Source organism: Barbus barbus (assembly GCF_936440315.1).
Source record: "Barbus barbus genome assembly, chromosome: 16".
Lineage (NCBI taxonomy): Eukaryota > Metazoa > Chordata > Actinopteri > Cypriniformes > Cyprinidae > Barbus > Barbus barbus.
Window position 1 is genome coordinate 15800220 of NC_136744.1, and position 18441 is coordinate 15818660.

The window sequence follows — 18441 nt, forward strand, 5'->3', positions numbered from 1 at the left end:
GTGTATATATATATATATATATATATATATATATATATATATATATATATATATATATATATATATATATATATATATATATATGGATGCAATTAATCTTGATTAATCGTTTGACAATGTTGTCTATATTGTAAAGCAGTGTTTCCGCCATGTTTCAAATCAATATTCCCATTCTAATGTCACAGTTCAGCAACTCATCTAGAATTCCTGGTTTCCCACTTGTAAATACAACTTCATTCATGTGTTCAGAACTCCTAAATATGATATTTTGAACTTCACCTGAAGGCCACATAACCTAAAATTGGCTAACTTGTTGTTGTCTCTGCATGTTCAACTGCCATGGAGAAAGAATTACACACTTAGACCTTTAACATCTCAGTTTCTGGAAATGTGTGTATTTTCACCATTAGTTATTTTTCTGTAGATCAAGAGATTTATATGGAACTAGTGCTGAGTCATAAGCGAGATAAACAGCAACGAGTCATAAAAGTAATGAGTGGCTGTATGGCTAACACTCTCTTTGTCTCTCTCTTTACTTCCTATCCAGATATATGTTGGGTAAAGGGGCAAAGCGGAAACTAGATGAGGATGAAGAGGGGCTGGAAGGCAAAGCGTTGGCGGCAGGGGCCGGAGCGACAGCCGACGGGCTCTCGAAGGTCTCCTACACCCTGCAGAGGCAGACCATCTTCAACATGTCTCTGATGAAGCTGTACAACCACCGGGCCCTCACCGAGCCCAGCTTGGAAAAGCGGGTGCTCATCAACAACATGTTGAGGCGCATCCAGTATGAACTGAAGCAGGAGGGCAACTTGCGGCCGCTCTTCTTCCCCCCTTCCCCTCCTCCCGACGATCCCATGGATGAAGGTTTCCGCGAGGCGCAGCCTGCCTTCAGCGTGTTGTCCATGGTAGCTCCACCGCTGTCCCAGTCGCCGACACTCTCCTCTCCGGTCCTCACATCGCCTTCATCAGGGCTGTCAAACCCAGCGCCTTTGGAGGCCTGCCTCACCCCAGCTTCGCTTTTAGAGGAGGACAGTGTCACGCTTTGCACATCACCCTCTCTGCTGGCTCCTCCTCTTCCACCAACTCTTCCCAGACTCCCTTCATCTGTGGCCAGAGACAGCTTCTCTTCTGCCCTGGATGAGATTGAGGAGCTCTGTCCTTCACCCTTGCCTACAACTACATCAACGCCTGGTGCTACCTCCCCCTCATCCCTTACAGTGTCCCTCCAAATGCCGTTGTGTCCCCCCAGCTTAAACTCAGGGGCCTTGGAGTCCAAAGACTGCAGTAAGCCCTGCAGCCCAAAGCTTGAAGGGCTGATCCCGCTGCCTGAGGAACGCTCTGTGGTCCCTAACGCACCAGAGACTCTTCCTCCTAACAGTCTGGACATGAGCACCTCACCCTCCGCCTCGTCCTCGGGCTTTCTGACAGACCTGGCCCTGGACGACATCCTCTTTGCAGACATTGACACCTCTATGTACGACTTCGACCCTTGCACCTCGTCCTCGGGCACGGCCCCCTCGAAACTGGCGCCCATGGTGACTGCGGATGAGCTCCTCAAGACTCTTTCGCCCTACAGCAGCGGCGCTCCCGCTGTCAGTTCGAACCAGCCTTTCAAAATGGACCTCACCGAACTAGACCATATTATGGAGGTGCTTGTGGGATCATGACCAGGTTTGGAAGGGAACTGGGGAAGAAATGCAAAACCAATCAAAGAGTTTTTAAATATGAACTGAGAACGAAAACTGAAGAATCACTTTGTGAGTGTTTGGGGGTTTTTTTTGTACAGGTTTGTGTTTGTTTTGTTTTTAAAAACAAAGGAAATTGTCCATTTTAATGGTGATGTTGCCCAGTACTACTTCTCAACACTGTGCTTGCCTTTCCCAAAACTTTCCCATGAACATGAAGAAATCTTATGGAACACACTTTGGCTTCTGGCAGATCTGAGTGCCTTCATTATTTATGACCACTTTCTAAATTCCTGTTTGTTTGTTTTGTCTCATTTTCCTCATCATCACTTCTAATCGAACAAGATGGATTATCAGAGGAGTAGCATCTCTTTCCCCTTCTCAGCATACAGGTGCAAGAATGTGCAACGGCAGCCTATTTTCATATTTTTCTTTCATTTTCACGAAGCACAATGAGAGCAACTTGGTTATTTTATGTTAACGTTTTTTTTCTATTCAAAGCTGTTTTATTGCTTTTTAGTAATATTTAAAGATGTCTGTTAATATGTGGTCATTTATTAAATTTTTTCGTCTGCTTCCATTTTAGCGTTTGTTAAAGGGATAGTCCACCATTTACTCCCTCTCATGTCTTTCTAAACCTAATCAAGTTTCTTGATATTTTAAGATATTTTCTTTTTTTTTCCATATAATGAATGTCAATGGGGTCCAATGTTGTTTTGCTCCCTGTTTACCTTTTTTTTAAAATAGCTTTTCATGTTTCACAGAAGAAATAAAGTTACACAGGTTTGGAACGACATGGTGAGTAAATGATGATAAGATTTTAATTTCAGGTGAACTATCCCTTTAATATTCAATCAGTGAAACATACATTTATGAAATATGCTTTACCGGATTATTTATACATGGATGTGTGTAGTGGTCAGATATTTACAGTCAACCAAACAAATTTCTTGTGATCTGCCATAACGGCTCAGATTCCATGTGTTTACATCTCAGCTGGCAATAAGTGAACATTTGTTCTGATGCACATTGTTTTACAGATACATTTCTTTGATAAGCCAATGCTAAAACCCCTTTATGCTACAAATAATGTATGCAATCAATGCTTTTCTGATCAGTAATAAGCAAACTGTCAACATTTTTCAGCCATTTCCTTTTTTATCTATGTCAAGGCATTGTCGTAACTTCTCTTTTTTGGCCTTAGTTTTGGCTTTCTATCATCACTCAGTGAGTGGCTGGTTCAGTTTTAATGCTACACTAATGCACAACAAGAGGGTCTATGCATGTCTGTTCATGCAAAATGGGGAAAAAAACTGTACCGGGCAAGAAAGTTTATGGTTGCTATTCAGTTTTTCTTTTTTTTTACCATTTCCATCATCATCATCTGTTTGCCAAACATTTCTTTCGTATTCATCTCTCACCAGTACAACGGTACATTTCTGTTAACATACTAATGCATGCAGGATTATAGCTCATAATTGTACAGATGTCAGATGATTTTTGTGTGGTTTGGTCTTATTTTATCTTATTTATAACATTGTTTGTTTGAGTTTTATTAATGGTATCTGTTCATGTTCCAATCAGACTCTCTCTCTGTTGTCCTGCTGGGATTTAGTGTCGTTTGGCCAGTAGAAATGGTCGTGTTACATTTAGGTGGAGTTTAGTTATGCACAGGTATGATGGGAGAGTATTCTGCATGTATGTGCAATAGACAACACAGTATAAACACTTGGAATAAACCACTGATGTTGATCAGATTAGGTTTGGAAGGATTATTTTATGTGCACCTGACATAAAAGGAAAGGGACCATTTATATCATATCAGCTGTATTAGTTTCACATAGTGTTTGTCACACTAAACTAGCTTACAATAATAATGTTAGATATACATACCGACAAAAACTGTGCATAATATGCCTTCCTGGTAAGAATCGATTAAAAAATGTAGAGTGCAATGTCAAAGAGGGAAGAAAGTGTTTATTTTTAAATTAAATCTTATCATATAAGTGTGACCATTAATAATATTTGAACTTTTGAACTTCCTGTCACAGAGACCTTAGACAATTTAGATTGTTACCTCCCAGAGTTCAAAAGAGAGATTGTCTGAGATGTGAAAACATGAGTGAACGAGAGCTGAGCGGACAAATCTATGGAATCAAAACTTTGATTACAATTACTTATTATAGGATTTTTTTGGATTTGGAGTGTTTTTGTTTTGTTATTTATTTTTGTTTCCTGTGTAAATATATTTATTTTTGTTGTTAATCTAACATCCAGATTGTAATTTGTACAGAATATGTGATAGGAATGTATTATGCTTATGGGAATGTATCACTGCTTATTAATTGGGGTGGAAGCCATTTTTTCGTCTTGTTTAATAATGCATTATTTTGTGTCTGTTTAGTTTCTTGTATTATAATTTGGGGTGGTGTTTGTGCTAGTCGTCTAGGTCAACACTCCCTGCCCCTATTTAATTATAAGTATTTAATGTTTTATATATTTCAGTTTGTGTGCAAGGGAAAGGTTTGTGAAGCAATACTTTATTCTCTACAAACTTCAGAATTTCAATCTTCCAAAGCCTATTTCTGGGAAAATCTTTTTGATAACCCTCTATGCCAAATGTAAAAAAAAAAAGAAAAAGAAAGGCAGCATGATTTCTGATGACATTGGTTGTTTTTTAATGGCGTCTCACTGTCCCATGGTTCAGACCACACATTCGGGCAAGTATAACGTGGTTTCAGGATAGTGACCACTGGGATTGTATGTGTGTATGAGTGTGTGTGTGTGTTTGTGTATGAGAAAGAGAGACAACATGTGGTGGAGGGTCTAAACCCTTTTTCTGCTCATTAAGAAAGGCTGTCTCTTCAGGCCTTGGAGCTGTGCCTTTTTCTATGCAATATTACAAACATATTCATTTTGAGAAAAATAACCCATCAACTGATGATCACTGTTTTTGCATCAAGGTGTGGACTGTAGAATATATATAAAATATGGACATGTGTCTATGAATTTCAAACAGTCTTACTTTTCTAGTTTTATATCATACAATAAATGGATAAAAATTACACTCTGTGTTTGTTTTCTTCATCACACTAAAGCACTAAAGCATGCCACTATTAAAGATTATATAGTAAGTGTAGACACTCTTAAAAATGATGGTTCTTTACAGGATCGGTGGTTCCATGAAGAACCTTTAACATCCATGAAACCTTTCCAGTGCACAAAATGATTATTTAGAGTTGAAACAGGTTTTTTGGACTGTTAAAATAAGGACAAAAGGGTTCTTTTAAGAACTGTTTCATAAAGGTCTTTTACCACAAATGAACCGGTAGCGGTGTTTAATTTCAGAGTCATTCATCTGCCCTGCATGAAACAGTGGACATTTCTCCGCATCAACAGTTGCCTCCATTTTGCACCTATGACTCATGATGGGAGTCTATTTCCAGTATTGGGGCCACACAGCTGTGTAGCAGGGACAGTTTTAGCACATGGCGGTGTCTGTGTAAAGTGTAGGGGGATGGCCGGCTCAAAACATGGCCAGACTGATCTCAGGTCAGCAAGAATGTTTTTTCCCTGGTGGATCATGTTGCTTTTTATGAGAGTGGTGAGCTGTAGGATCACTGACCATCTCACTTTTACTATGTTTGTCTTTCCTTTATCTAAAACAACTCTATAGTTGTTTCTCTCTAACCTTTCAGTTCAGCTCTATGCGGACACAACTTTAATCCTGCGCCGTCATAAAAGGCTCGTTTTCATTTTCCAGCCCTTAATAGTCAAGCTTCTTAACAAGTTTCATGTTTCATGTGCAGATAGCGGGTGCAATATTTGCCTTCTCATACTGTATTGTTTCCTGTAAGCGTTATGGGGCCTGTGTCATAAAGCTGACTTATTTGCTGTGGTTGGTGTCCGTCCTTTCCCTTCAACGTTAGTTGTTGGCCCACTTTTATCTACATGAAGAAATGGGTCAAACTGAAGAAAAAAAAAGACTGTATGTTTCCATACTGCAGCTCACTGTAATGCATGACTGGAAGGTGCTGCAATGTTTGCAGTTTTGTTAACTTCAGTCATTTACAGCTATGTCAGAAAACCCAAACACTCTAAATGACTGACAGGTAGAGTGCACCTCAAAGTCTTCATATACAAAAAAAGTATTTTTTAAAATAATACTTTTGACAGATTTTATTTTTCAGCAGTCAGATTGTATGTATTAATTTATTAGTGTTTACATGGGTATATTCCTCCTTTTAAACTTTTAAACCTCTTGACCTCTGACTGACTTCCAGATTAATTTTGAGAAGGTGGGGGGGGGGGGGGGGGGGGGGGTCTTCAAGCCTGTTCTTTTGCTCCGATAGTCCCAGGCCAAGAATAGTCAATGGACAGAAATACACCAGAGTGATTTTTCGATCTTTTTCATGACAGTTGACACACCTGTCCAAGGGGCCAGTGTCGTGACAAACCTTGAAATCGGGTCTCCATCAACTATCAGTTATACCAAGTAAACGCAAACAGCATTATTATATTTAATTGCTTAATATACATTTTCCAAAAAACAAGTACAAAGCTATCACTGGGATGGACCCTAAGGTATAAAAGTTAATCTTTGTATCTTGTTTATCCCTAAATAGTACATATTAGTGCTTTAAAAGTACATCTTAATGACACATTTGTACTTTTTTTCTGAGTGTTTTGACAATGTAATTTATATAACTTGATAAACTGTTAATTAATAACAATAATAAACAAATAATTTTTATAACTGAATTATCTGGATACTGAACACTTAAATTAGCACATGGTTACATTAAAGATTGTTGTAAATACAGGGTGAGTCCAAATGTGTAGTGTATGATGAGCTATTCAGTATCTGTGCTAACTGAAACAGACATTAATGGTCATTATAATGTAGTTCAAACAATATATATCATAATATGATTTTGTAAGCAGGAACCCATTGAAGTTCTTTGAGCCAATATGATCACTTGGGGACCTAAAAGAGACCTGATTTAGAGGGAGGATATGATTTGTCAGCAAGGTCAAAATAATCCAAATGATTTTACTGTGAGCTTTGATTAACTGTGTACTATCCCTACTCCTCATTCTCTTTTACCGTACAGAAAGAGAGCAGCTCGGACATTCCCCTAAATTTATCTGAAACAACATGCGGTTGAGTTAATGATGACAGAATATTTATTTTTGAGTGAACTATCCCTTTAAATTGAATGAGAGGTAAACTGCCCATGCAGCTGCATTTCTAATTTGATTATGCTCAGTTCACAGGCCATGAAGTAGACAGTCTTCCTCGTTTCTGTGGAGGCAGAGAGAGAAAGAGAGAAGAAAGAAGAATGAGAGAGACTGCAAAAGCCTTGCTCTCCCCCTCCGTCTCCTCCCCTTCTCCCTGTCAGGTTGGCTTTGTGCAAATATCTGAATGATCTTGTTCTGCTGTGACCACGGAGGGAAAGAAGCCACACCTACTTTCCGCCAACCACAAGCCCAGCTCAGCAAGCACACCAGCAGTTGCACGTTTATGTAACACACACACACACACACATGTTGGTTTTTGTGGTTTATGGGGACTCTCCATAGGCGTAATGTTTTTTATACTGAACAAACTGTGTGTGCTATTGCCCTACACCAACCCTACACCTAAACTTAGCCCTCACAGGAGACTTTGTGCAATTTTAGATTTTCAAAAAAACACAATTTAGTATGTTTTTTAAGCCATTTGAATTACGGGGGCATAGGCAGTGTCCTCATAAACCACCTTCATATTGTAATACCTCTGTCATACCCATGTCATTATACAAATGTGTCCTCATAAACCACATAAACATGCACACACACACACACACACACACACACACACAAACACCAGCCCATAGCTGCCCCCTCTGGCTGGAATTTGAATTGTGCACGATAGCCGCATCTTCACCCCTCCTCTGAAGAATACATGGTAATGCTTTATTTACAGATATTACGTTACTGTACTTGCTTACACACAGTTATGGTTAACTAAATTCAGCATTATTGCTCAATAAATAAACATACATTTATCTATCTGCAGAATCTGTCTGGTATAGATCATAAATCATAAAGGAAGCATTTCAACACAATATCTGACATTCAAGAAAAAAATTTAAATTTAATTTCAGTTTCCATATTAAACAGGAGAGCAATTGTTTGACCAATTTACACTAAATAATACACTGTTGTCTTTTGTACCGTTATAAATCTATTGTGAGGACTGAAAGTAAGGCTGAAAGTAATATTTAACCATATGATACTAGCAAACCTTTGAAATACATAGAGGATAAATGTTTTACATTTTTACATTAAGCATAGATTGAAAGTTGAACAAATTACTTGGAGTTAGCCAGTAAATTTTCCCAATTTGCTGTAATTTAAAATGCATTAGCTGGAAAAGACTTTACAACATTACATTACCTACCAAAAGCAATAAAAGAGCAAAGCTTAATAGAGTCAAACGTCCCGTGTTGTATGCAGTACTTTGCAGCACCAATCAATACATTGCATTTTATCAGTATGTATGCTGGGCAAAAACACAATAGCATTGGCATTGTTATCACCATGCTCTACCAACTGAGCAGTGGGAGAATTCTAAACTATCTCCTTTAAGTCCCCATGCTTGCTCAAGCATACCAAAATAGTTTTTTTGAAATGTAAAGTCTTATGGGTATTCCCCATAATCCTTCAAATCAAGAACCATCCAATCATGCAATAACCAGGTTATTTCTTTATTTTTATTTATTTAGTTATAAAGTAATTTATAGTTTTACGACATACATTGATTTCCCTCTAAAATTCTGAATTTGTATTTAATTTTTTAATGTCAGAATAAAGTCTATTATTGTTTGAATTAACTGTAAAATAAAAAGCAATGTAGAACTCTGTAAATTCAATCAAATTATACATCATGATTTAGCCATAATAAATAATATTTTTGACTTGATAAATGTAAAATGTAATAAATGAATAAAATCAATTACATTTATGATAAATATTTTTAAAGTTACCTGAAACACAAACAAGTACTTTGAATGAAAACATTGGTGGATAATGTAAGATTTAAAGGCAGCAGACATATATAGACTCAGGAGCTTAGAAGATTCACAAGAATGAAAGTTTGTGCCATATAACAGTGAGCTTATGCCGGGTTACATTTGTATTAAAGGTCACTGAGAGTTAATTATTATGAAGGACGCTGAGCCCTAAAGGATGGAGCCAAGACGGCCAGACTTGCTGGATTTTTAAACCTATTGCATAACACAGGGGATTCATCATCAGACACTTCATTCAGATCAATGCATTTTATACGGTTTGAATGCATTTGCAATGTTTTGGCAGACATGTGAATGTACATAAGTTTGTGTGATCTTGTATTTGTGTCCGTGTGTGTGCATGTGTGTTGAGGGGAAAGGCCCAGAGTGAGGAGCCAGAACAGGAAGTTAGAAACAGACCACACACAGCTGCTACATGGAGAGAGTGGGTGTGAGGAAGTGTGTGGGAGCTTGACATTCACAAAAACACACAATAAGCCATATTCAGTGAGGGAGCGAGATAGAGAAAAAGAAAAAGATTGCAATATATTGATATGGGAGAGGCAGAGTGAAAGAAAGATCTTGAATATGACATCCTAAATTCTAAGTTTGTTACAGCTGTTCACCGGATGTTTATTTCTTTAATGCCCAGGAACACTTTTAGGCATCCAACAGCATTTTCTACAGTTAGTCATATTAGCAGGTGACGGTTATTGTCAGTTAGAGGGTCGAACATTGGCATCATGTGTGGCAGGTGGGTGAGGTGTCCAGCAGGCCCAAGCGGGCATGAACAGAACATGGCGGGCAGTGCCAGGTCCGTCTGTGGTGCTTTCCGCCTGAGCAGGTGAGGAGAATGGAGCTGTGGGAGAGCAGTGCAGAGCGGCTGCAGCATTAACCTAATTACAGGCTGGCCCTGCTAAATAAACACTTATTAAATTTGCATGCTCAAATACACTTCTGGACATAGCAGGTCATAGTGCATGCAGCCTTTTGCTATCACCCAAAAGTCCACACTTTGTCAAAGAATATTCATTAGTTCTACAAGCACATGATGTGATGGCCCTGCTCAAAATAAAGTAAATTACATTAAATAAATATAAAAAAAATACCACATGTAAAATGACATTCGTCCAAGGTCTTTCCCTCTACAGCCTGAAATGCTTGGATAAGATCGAGCACCCCTGTGAACCTGCATATAGGAACAGTGGTTTGAAAATAAAATATAATAGTTTAGAAGATAATAATAATAATTATTATTATTATTATGAATGTGGGGAAGTGGAATCCTCATTCAGACACCACAGAAATGAAATGAAATGAAATCAAAATATAAAATAAAATAATAGTTTAGAAGATAAATATATATATTATTACGTTTTTTTATGAATGCAGGGAAGTGAAATCCTTAAGTTATTTAACTGAACACCAATTTATTTGATGTTAGGTTCGGACACCACAGAACCACTCTCTGACCAAAACCTCGAGCTCTCATTTAGTTGGTTAACTGCTCAGTTACCAAGGGTCAGGTTTGTCTGCTTTAGTTGGACCTTGATAGCCTCTGCTGGTAGATGCTGGAACTAAACCAACCATGTTGTGACTTTAGTCACTAAGCACTTCACAAGACTGAGGTACTAGAGTTGTGTGGTTTCCTTGTGGATTATTGTAATTCTGACGGCACCCGTTTACTGCAGAATAGCCAATATTATTGGTGAGCAAGTTTTGTAATATTAAATTTCTCCAAATCTGCTCCGATGACGAAACAAACTCATCTACAGACGGACCGATGGTGCATTAAATGTTCAAGAAATGTTCCCTTTTATTTTACTTTTCACTATTCCTTTTTAACACCATGGCTTCTGTCACTAGGTGTCATCCGCCACCAGGGGTCTCCCTCTCGCCGCTCATTTAACGATCAGAAACATACTTGAATGAACTCAGAATTAAACAAATCCAACACAACAAACAAAAAATGCAAAGCAAGGAATACATTTACCTAACAACAAATATTCAAGCAATGTTAACAAAATTAGAGTCATCACAAAGAACATAAAATAAATCCTAGACCATTCAGGAAAGAAAATTGCCATGTTTTAAAACAAACAAAAAAAAGTGTTAAACTGTAGCCACTTATTATTCTTTTGGTAATATGTTCCGATCCAATGAGATTTGAGCAGATTAGGTTCATATGGAGGCTGGATTAACCTCCACCCGTACGATAATCAGCGTCAGCATATTTCTTTCACACGTAGCAACACAATAGAGTTGTTTCTTAATTCGTTTCGAGGATTTCTGTTTGCTTTACAGTTTTCTTGTTGAACTTCGGCACCTTGCAGCTCCCCGTCCTGTCTGCCACGACACTGACAGATTCCTGGGCTGGACCGCCTTTGATAAGCATCCTATGGTATTTTGTTCAAGATGGCGGTGGCGAGCATGGAAAAGGACGCGATAGTAAGTCACAAATACCTTTGAAATCTTAAATGCTTCAGATTTTCATCAATTAGCCATTATTGTTAATAAAATGTATTTATTTAGTAAGAAGTGCAGTGGAAATCAGTATGCATCACATGCAATGATGACTCGTTCATCTCTCATACCTAGAGTTGAAAAAATCATAATGATTTGGTTGAAATGCAGACGTGGAAGACCGCAATGGACAACGATCACTACTCTTTTATCTCTGATGTATTTAGTGCACATCTGTGTTTAAAGGTGCAGATGTAGAAGGCGTGTCGATTTATTGTTAAAATCTGCATGTGCATCTGCATTACAGCGCTCGTGTTTTATTGCATTTCTCATATTTAAGGGCTTTTTAAAACTTGTAAATCTTCTCTTTCTCATCTGAAGAACACCGAAGATGATCTTCACCTTAATAACTCGTTTGGAGATTCTGGGCTTATCCAGTGCTCGAATTGAATCAAGTCTTATGGGGGGTCCCCACCATCAGACTTTTTTTTTTTTTTTGGTGGGGGTGGGGCTTAGTCTCGCAATATACAATTTATACAAAATAAACAATATATTTGATCATAATATGCATAACTATATACTATTTAATGTTGCATAACAAATAGAGATAAGCTACTATTCTTCTTTTAAATGGCTTACTCCAAGTAAAAATGTCTGAGGGACCCCCCTAAGTCTATTTTTTACTTCTTATGGGGGGTCCCTAATGCCTTATGGGGGGTCCCGGATCCCCCCAGCCCCCCTTCAATTCGAGCAGTGGGCTTATCTCCCCTGATAAAGAAGACCTCTCTCGTATTCTGGTAGAGTAGATGTTTATAAGCATCGTGGTTATCTTAAGCTATAATTTCTGTTGCATTGATGATTTTTGTTCCCCATCTGATATACCAGACTGTTCCTTTTAGTGGACGGATCAGAGGTGGGATGAGGCCTGGGAAGAAAATTATTATAATGGGCATCATTGATCCAGAGCCAGACAGGTATGTTTTCATATTAAAATTGCATAAACTTAAGAATGTACACATTCTAGCAGTTGCAAAGAGTTACATCAGACAGAGGCTCTGTCTCAAAACCTTGTAAGCTTCCTTAAACAGCATTTTTGGGCATCGCGGGCCTATATGTTGTTTAGATAGTGCTGCCTATGTTTTGAGAAACAGAGCGTCTTGTTTCAGATTGCATTGGGTTGTAGATCTGCTTGAGAGACACTGCATGGGTGTGTGCACTGCTTAGTGATGATGGGTGTTTGCATTAGCTGTTAAGGAAACAAATACAAAAACTGTGAGAGCATTAGGTGTGTCTTGGAAACTTAACATTTTACTATGTTGATTCAAATAATCAGTGGTAAATCTTTTGATTCACAGCTAGTTCACATTAACCTTATGTTGTTCCAGCCAGTATGAGTTTCTTCTGTGTTAAGGTGTACTGTATATATTTGGGTTTGGTAAGGTCTTTTATGCTTGCCAATTCTGAATATATTTGATTTAAATGCAGTGAAGACAGTAATCTTGTAAAGAAATTATTTCAATTTAAAATAACTTTTTTATTATTATTTGAATTTATTTTGAAGTGTAACGTATTCCTGTGTTGGAAAAGCTGAACTTCAACAGCCATTACTCCGGTCTTCAGTGTCACATGATCTTTCAGAAATCATTCTGATATGCTGATTTGGTGCTCAAGAAACATTTCTTATGTTGAAAACGGTTGTTGCTGCTTAATTATTTTGCTATCAGGATTCTTTGAATGGAAAATTCAATACAGCTGCATTTTGACATCTTTTTTTCAAAAAAATAATTTTGTATTTAATAACACTTGATTAATGTAATTCATCCTTGCTGAATAATAATTTAATTTATTTAAATATTAATTTAGTAATGTATTTTTTTTTTTTTTTAATGTTTCTTTAAAACTAGTTCCAAAGGCTTTTTGTCATGATTAATATATGTATGCATTTGGGAGACACTTTTATCCAAAGTGACTTTCATTAAGGGATGTGTTTTGCCGGACTTGTTCTCTGAGAATGTTTTTTTTTTTTTTGGGAGAGTATAGTACTGGTTCTTGGCCTAAGGGGATGGAGCAATTTGTTAAATTGGTGGCTTAGTCTTTAAATTGTAATTATGCAGCATTTTAATTAAGCATGAACATTACAGTCCTGATATACCAATGGTTAAGTGGTACTAATGTGTCATTTCAGCTCAGGAATTCAGCCTTTCTAAACAGACTGCTGATCCATTAGGTATGCACTGTGATGCTCATTCAGTGTGTGAATGGATTTCAATGCAAGCCTAATTTACTATGAATTCCTGTGAAGTAGATGCATGCTATTTCTCTGTAATGTTTAGTATATTGGCACACAGTTTATAACACATGCAACACTTGTCATATTTTTATTAAAACTAATGGTTAGTCATATGGTTATGATGACCTAACAGATGAAACCTATTAGTAAAGATGAATAAATCTTTAAAGAAGTCCAAGAACTTTAGGCAATGCATTGCACCAGAAATTGGCTGTTTACATGTTTAAAGTTTGTTTTCTGCACAGCTTTGACATCAGTTTGACCTGTGGCCACAATGAAGAGAATGAAGATGAAGAGCTCACTGATGTGGCCCTTAAACTCTGCGCACGATTCAAGGCAGAAAGGCAGTTCCTGAGGAATGCACGGGTTTCTGGGAAATGGAGTGAGGAAGAGGCACCCATAGCTTACTTCCCTTTCATCCCGGACCAGCCTTTTAGGGTAATGAGCTGAAACACTGACATCTGTATGCTCTCTAATCTGAGATCTCTAATCTGCACGAGTCCAGGGTTTGTGCAAAACTGATGGCAGCTGCTTCATTACTTGGTATATCAGACTTAACTGACACCGCTGATGTATATAAATGTATTTTTTCTGACATGAGGAAATACCCACATAATGTGAGATATATATATATATATATATATATATATATATATATATATATATATACACACACACACACACACAGAAAGTATGACTGCTTTTGCATGTCGCTTTATTCCTTTATAATAGCCAATTGCAGAATTATTCCGTATGGCAGAGAGTTGTATGACCAAAGTGGGTAAAGATGCTTGAAGATAATGAGTGCTTATTGTTTGTAATCTGGGCTGAAGGCAAACCAAAAAATGGGTCACTGTTGAGCTGAGATAAGCAGTCATGCAAAGTAAGACAAGCACTGCCTTTCAACACACTGTTCACAATGTGTCTCAGTGATTGACAAAGGATTCTTTTGATTTGATCTCATTTTGCTCTTTTTCTCCTGTCCTTGCCCTATTTATGCAGATTGAGATCCATTGTGAGCACCAGCGTTTTAGGATCTTTGTGGATGGACACCAGCTGTTTGATTTTTATCACAAAGTAAAATCTTTGATAGCCATTAATATGATCCGGATAGTTGGGAGTCTTCAGATCACCAAGCTGGGCTAACCAAGCACACCTGAGCACGCTCAAGAAAGGACTTCTCACAGGTGACCATCTGCACCTGTGCATTTGCCGCAGCTCACACAAAGACATCAACAACATCTGCATTTTCACTTCTCTTTTGCCCTCTAACCTCATACTGTAATGATTTCTGAGTATTGTATCATAAGGGGTTTGGTGAATGGTTGCAATATCAGATGTGTGTTTTCCAGTATCTTTGCTTCACATTGTAGCTTATTTGTTTAGCTTCAATAATTTTTCAGGGATCGTACACTTTGATATGCACTCTGTGGCAGTAACATACGCCACTGGGATTTAGGTGCTCTCCATAGACACTGCCAAAGTACTTATGCTTGTAGTCTAGCAGTGTAGGTTCAAAATGATCCAAAACTCAGGAAATCAGATGATTTTACTTCATTTCACTCTGATTATAAATTTGCTTTAAATTATGAGTTACTCTGAAATGCTTTGGCTGCTAGAATATAGGAGCTCCGATTCAGCATGTGCTGTTCCACCTGGGTTTGATTTGTTATTTAATCTGAATAATTAAAATATTTTGGAAGGAAGATGTTATTTTATCTCAATTGTGTAGCAGGGTGTATGATAGATGTTTAAATGGCGTACCTTTCCTTTTCTGTCTCTGTTCATTTCAACTATTTATTTTGGGAGAAATAGAATGTTACACCTGAAATTTTGTAGAATGTCACATGAGGATTATTTAATTTGAGGTAGAGGAAGTTTTTATTTTTGGAAATTTGATCATCCAGTCATTCTCTTCCAAGGCAGCACAGTATTTAAGTAAAACGGTATCATGTTAAATCCTTGGCAACCAAACCAACACTTTTTTTGTTTAATTACATTTGTCAGTGAGGAATGACTTCAGTGCAGCAGTTTTGCAAAACATAACTCCACTTATCTGTTTACGCTTTATTATGAGCACCTCGTGAAAGTTGAAGGAGCAGATATATAACAGGGCTGAATTGTTTCTTGAATGTACTTCATCCACTGATAGGCTTCGTAATGGCTTAGCTGTGGGTATAAAGTGAGCATCTTCAAAAAAAAAAAAAAACTATCTCGTCCTCCTTCGTACTCCTCTTAATATAATCACATAGTCAATGGTCAGCATGTTTCTGTATTCAGCAGTGATTTTGCTGAGATCCTCTGCCCTGTACACCCACGATGCTGTCCACTCGGTTGTCTTCTGCTCAACTTCCACTTGTAGGATTGGATTAGTATGATAGCAGTGATTATTATTGCAATTTATTACATTACTGTATCCAAAAAACACTTCTTGGTTTGTGTTAATTTGCATGACGTGTGTATATATATAAACTACCATTCAAAATTGGGGTCGGTAAGAATCGTTTTTGAAAGGAATGTTTTCGAAAGGAGTCTCATCAAGATTGGATTTATTTGATGGTAACTGCAGTAAAAACAATATTGTTTGTTTCCAATATTATTTCAATTTCAAATAACTTATTCCTATGATGGGAAAGCTGAATTTTCACTCTGGTCTTCAGTGTTACATGATCCTTCAGAAATCATTCTGATGTGCTGATTTGATGCTCAAAACATTTACTTTTTTTTTTTATCAGTGCTGAGAACATATATGCTTCTTATTATTTTAATGTTTTTAAACTAAGTGGTATTAATTTCTTAAAATAACACTTACTGACCCTAAAGTTTGAATGGTGGTGTGTTTAGCACTACTGTCACATCAACTCTTGTTGATGAATGTGCCCTGTTCTGTAGTGAAAGAGTCGGCAATGCTTCTCATTAGTCAGGATTACTGTATATTCAGTATTATTGTCACTATTGTAATATTTTCTAATCCTATACTTATAGTCAGTCTGTGCCCTGGAACACATGGAAACCGAGGCAGTGACGAATTAAGTCGAAGGACTGCTGTTTTGTCTGCTTTACTGGTCGATCTACTTGACTGAATTTCATGTGATGAAATAATGCTATTATACGCCAGAGCACCAGCCAAAAGCATTTGCCCACATCAGCATCTGGTCAACATTGAAGTCAGAATATTTATTGAGTGCAATATTAAAGATCCTTAATCTGTTGAGAAGGTACTCCTTATAGAAAACTAATTTTTAAACTTTACATTTAATGTGAAGTAGGTCATTTTTATACTTGGCTGATTTTCTCTGCAGTTGTTTGTGCCTCAAACTAGTGCAGAGATTGTTTAATCGAGACAGCACAAGCAATATCGTCCTTGACCACACACCCATGTGACGTGTTGTGGCAAACGCACTTTGATATGACATGCTTAGCAAATGAAACATGGTCATCTGGACCAATATTATACACTAAACCGTATTGCTATTTAACTGCTTAATTTGTGAGTGCTAGCTTCATTCTGTCTGGTGATTGTTTAAATGGTGACCTTTCTTAATTTAGTCTTTGAACAATGAGTGTTTGAAATTACACCTTGATAACTAAAAAATGGGGAGGGAGAATATGTATTTACAAAAATAACAGATGAGAAAGAACACCCAAGGAGAGAATGCCATTAGTGTTGACTGCTTTAAGAAACCTTAGCATACTAATAGACTTTGTTCATATATTTGACAGACGCTGTGATCCAAAGTGACTTACAGTTTCTTGACGTTTTAACAAACATGCATTTCTCCCTATGATCCTACTAATATTCCCAATTACTGATATCAGTTCTAATGCTTCCATCTTTATTGCTTTTTCTTGTCTTGTATCTCAAAAGTAACAGTCTATCAAACTGGTTCACATTTATGAGGGTTGAAAATGAATGTCCTGGTTGTAAACCATTGTTCTGAAGCCTTCGAACTTTGGATGTACATATACTAAACAGGGCCTCTGTATGCTTTGTTTTTTTATATATTTTTTTTTGCTACTGCAATAATGTATTGACACTAAAGAGAGTGTTTGTATGGTGTATGTGATATTTAGTCTGAGTTTTCACTGGTTTCCAGTTCAACATTTTGACTCTAGGTAGCATGGTACGTTTCTTTTTCCTCTTTTGTTTTTTTTTAGAGCTTAATATGTCAGTTCTTTTATTTAAAGAGACTTTCAGATGTGTTTATGTATTACTAAAGTGGCCCATTACTTAGAGTTAGTTTGTGATGTTGGATGTAGTTGCACAATCATTTTCATGAATTAAACTTGGTTGAGTGTGCAGAAATGTGCCTATTGAAATATGGCGTTGGTGTTTGGGATCTAAAATTGTATTCTTACTAATGATTTACACCAACAGACTTCAATTTTGAGTTGCTCTTTTCAAAGTAATTTGTTTTTGTAATGCACTTCATGTGTGGTTGAAGCAAGTGCTACTATTGAAACTAATCAATAAATACAAACAAATTCGTAAGGTATGAAATGTTTGTCATCCAGAATCCCTTGTGAAATACTTCAGTATGTATGGTACAACTAAATAATAGCATTTGGGTGGGGAAAAAAGTATGTTTGAACAAAAATGTGCGTTACAAATACCTAAAATTACACTTGTGGTGATTAATTGTGTTTGGTCATCTGGATAAACATAAGTTAATATGTGAATGCATTGTGGCAAGATTTGGTTATTTTGTGAATTTTGTAACCTCCATGAATTTGAGTGCTTTTCTAATGAATTTGCTGACCAATAAATCAGTCCTTACAGACTTTGAAGTAATTTAATGTGTCCCATGTACACTTAGCTTCTTCACCTGATTTTTAAAACTGCTTGATGCTTTACCAGTTCAAACAAAACGCAATACAGTAAACGGCATCAAACTCTGTAAATACTGTAAACTGCAAGAATGAAGTGCCCTCTGCTGGTTGTTTTTTT

General features: G+C 37.2%; 2 protein-coding genes across 5 annotated transcripts in view; both read left to right on the plus strand.

Annotated features, from left to right (window-relative positions):
* The window catches only part of LOC306882016 (SERTA domain-containing protein 2-like), a 46550-nt gene extending 41814 nt beyond the window's left edge, over positions 1 to 4736 (plus strand). For all 3 annotated transcript variants that reach the window (XM_079436441.1, XM_079436443.1, XM_079436442.1), the window contains exon 2: positions 548 to 4736. In XM_079436441.1, coding sequence (XP_079292567.1) covers positions 552 to 1667 — 1116 coding nt within the window. In that variant the 5' untranslated portion in view covers positions 548 to 551 and the 3' untranslated portion in view covers positions 1668 to 4736. The remainder of the gene's footprint in view (positions 1 to 547) is intronic.
* A 6187-nt stretch (positions 4737 to 10923) lies between these two features.
* LOC306881986 (galectin-related protein B-like) lies at positions 10924 to 18283 on the plus strand. Of its 2 annotated transcripts, XM_079436394.1 has the most exons (7): positions 11136 to 11188; positions 11585 to 11631; positions 11958 to 12000; positions 12089 to 12177; positions 13739 to 13931; positions 14496 to 14680; positions 16479 to 18283. In XM_079436394.1, the coding sequence occupies exons 1-6, from the start codon at positions 11156 to 11158 to the stop codon at positions 14637 to 14639; spliced, it is 549 nt and encodes a 182-aa protein (XP_079292520.1). In that variant the 5' UTR covers positions 11136 to 11155; the 3' UTR covers positions 14640 to 14680; positions 16479 to 18283. The 2 variants fall into 2 exon arrangements, with proteins under 2 accessions (XP_079292521.1, XP_079292520.1); XM_079436395.1 differs by lacking the exons at positions 11585 to 11631; positions 11958 to 12000 and having other exon boundaries at positions 10924 to 11188; positions 14496 to 18269.
* Positions 18284 to 18441: the final 158 nt, after the last annotated feature.

Excerpts from the sequence above, each read along its gene's own strand:
- LOC306881986 (XM_079436394.1), top strand. The coding sequence starts at position 11,156 with ATGGCGGTGGCGAGCATGGAAAAGGACGCGATA. Across the intron at positions 12,001-12,088 it reads AAGACCTCTCTCGTATTCTG|ACTGTTCCTTTTAGTGGACG; the intron begins GTAGAGTAGATG and ends CTGATATACCAG. Across the intron at positions 12,178-13,738 it reads ATTGATCCAGAGCCAGACAG|CTTTGACATCAGTTTGACCT; the intron begins GTATGTTTTCAT and ends TTTTCTGCACAG.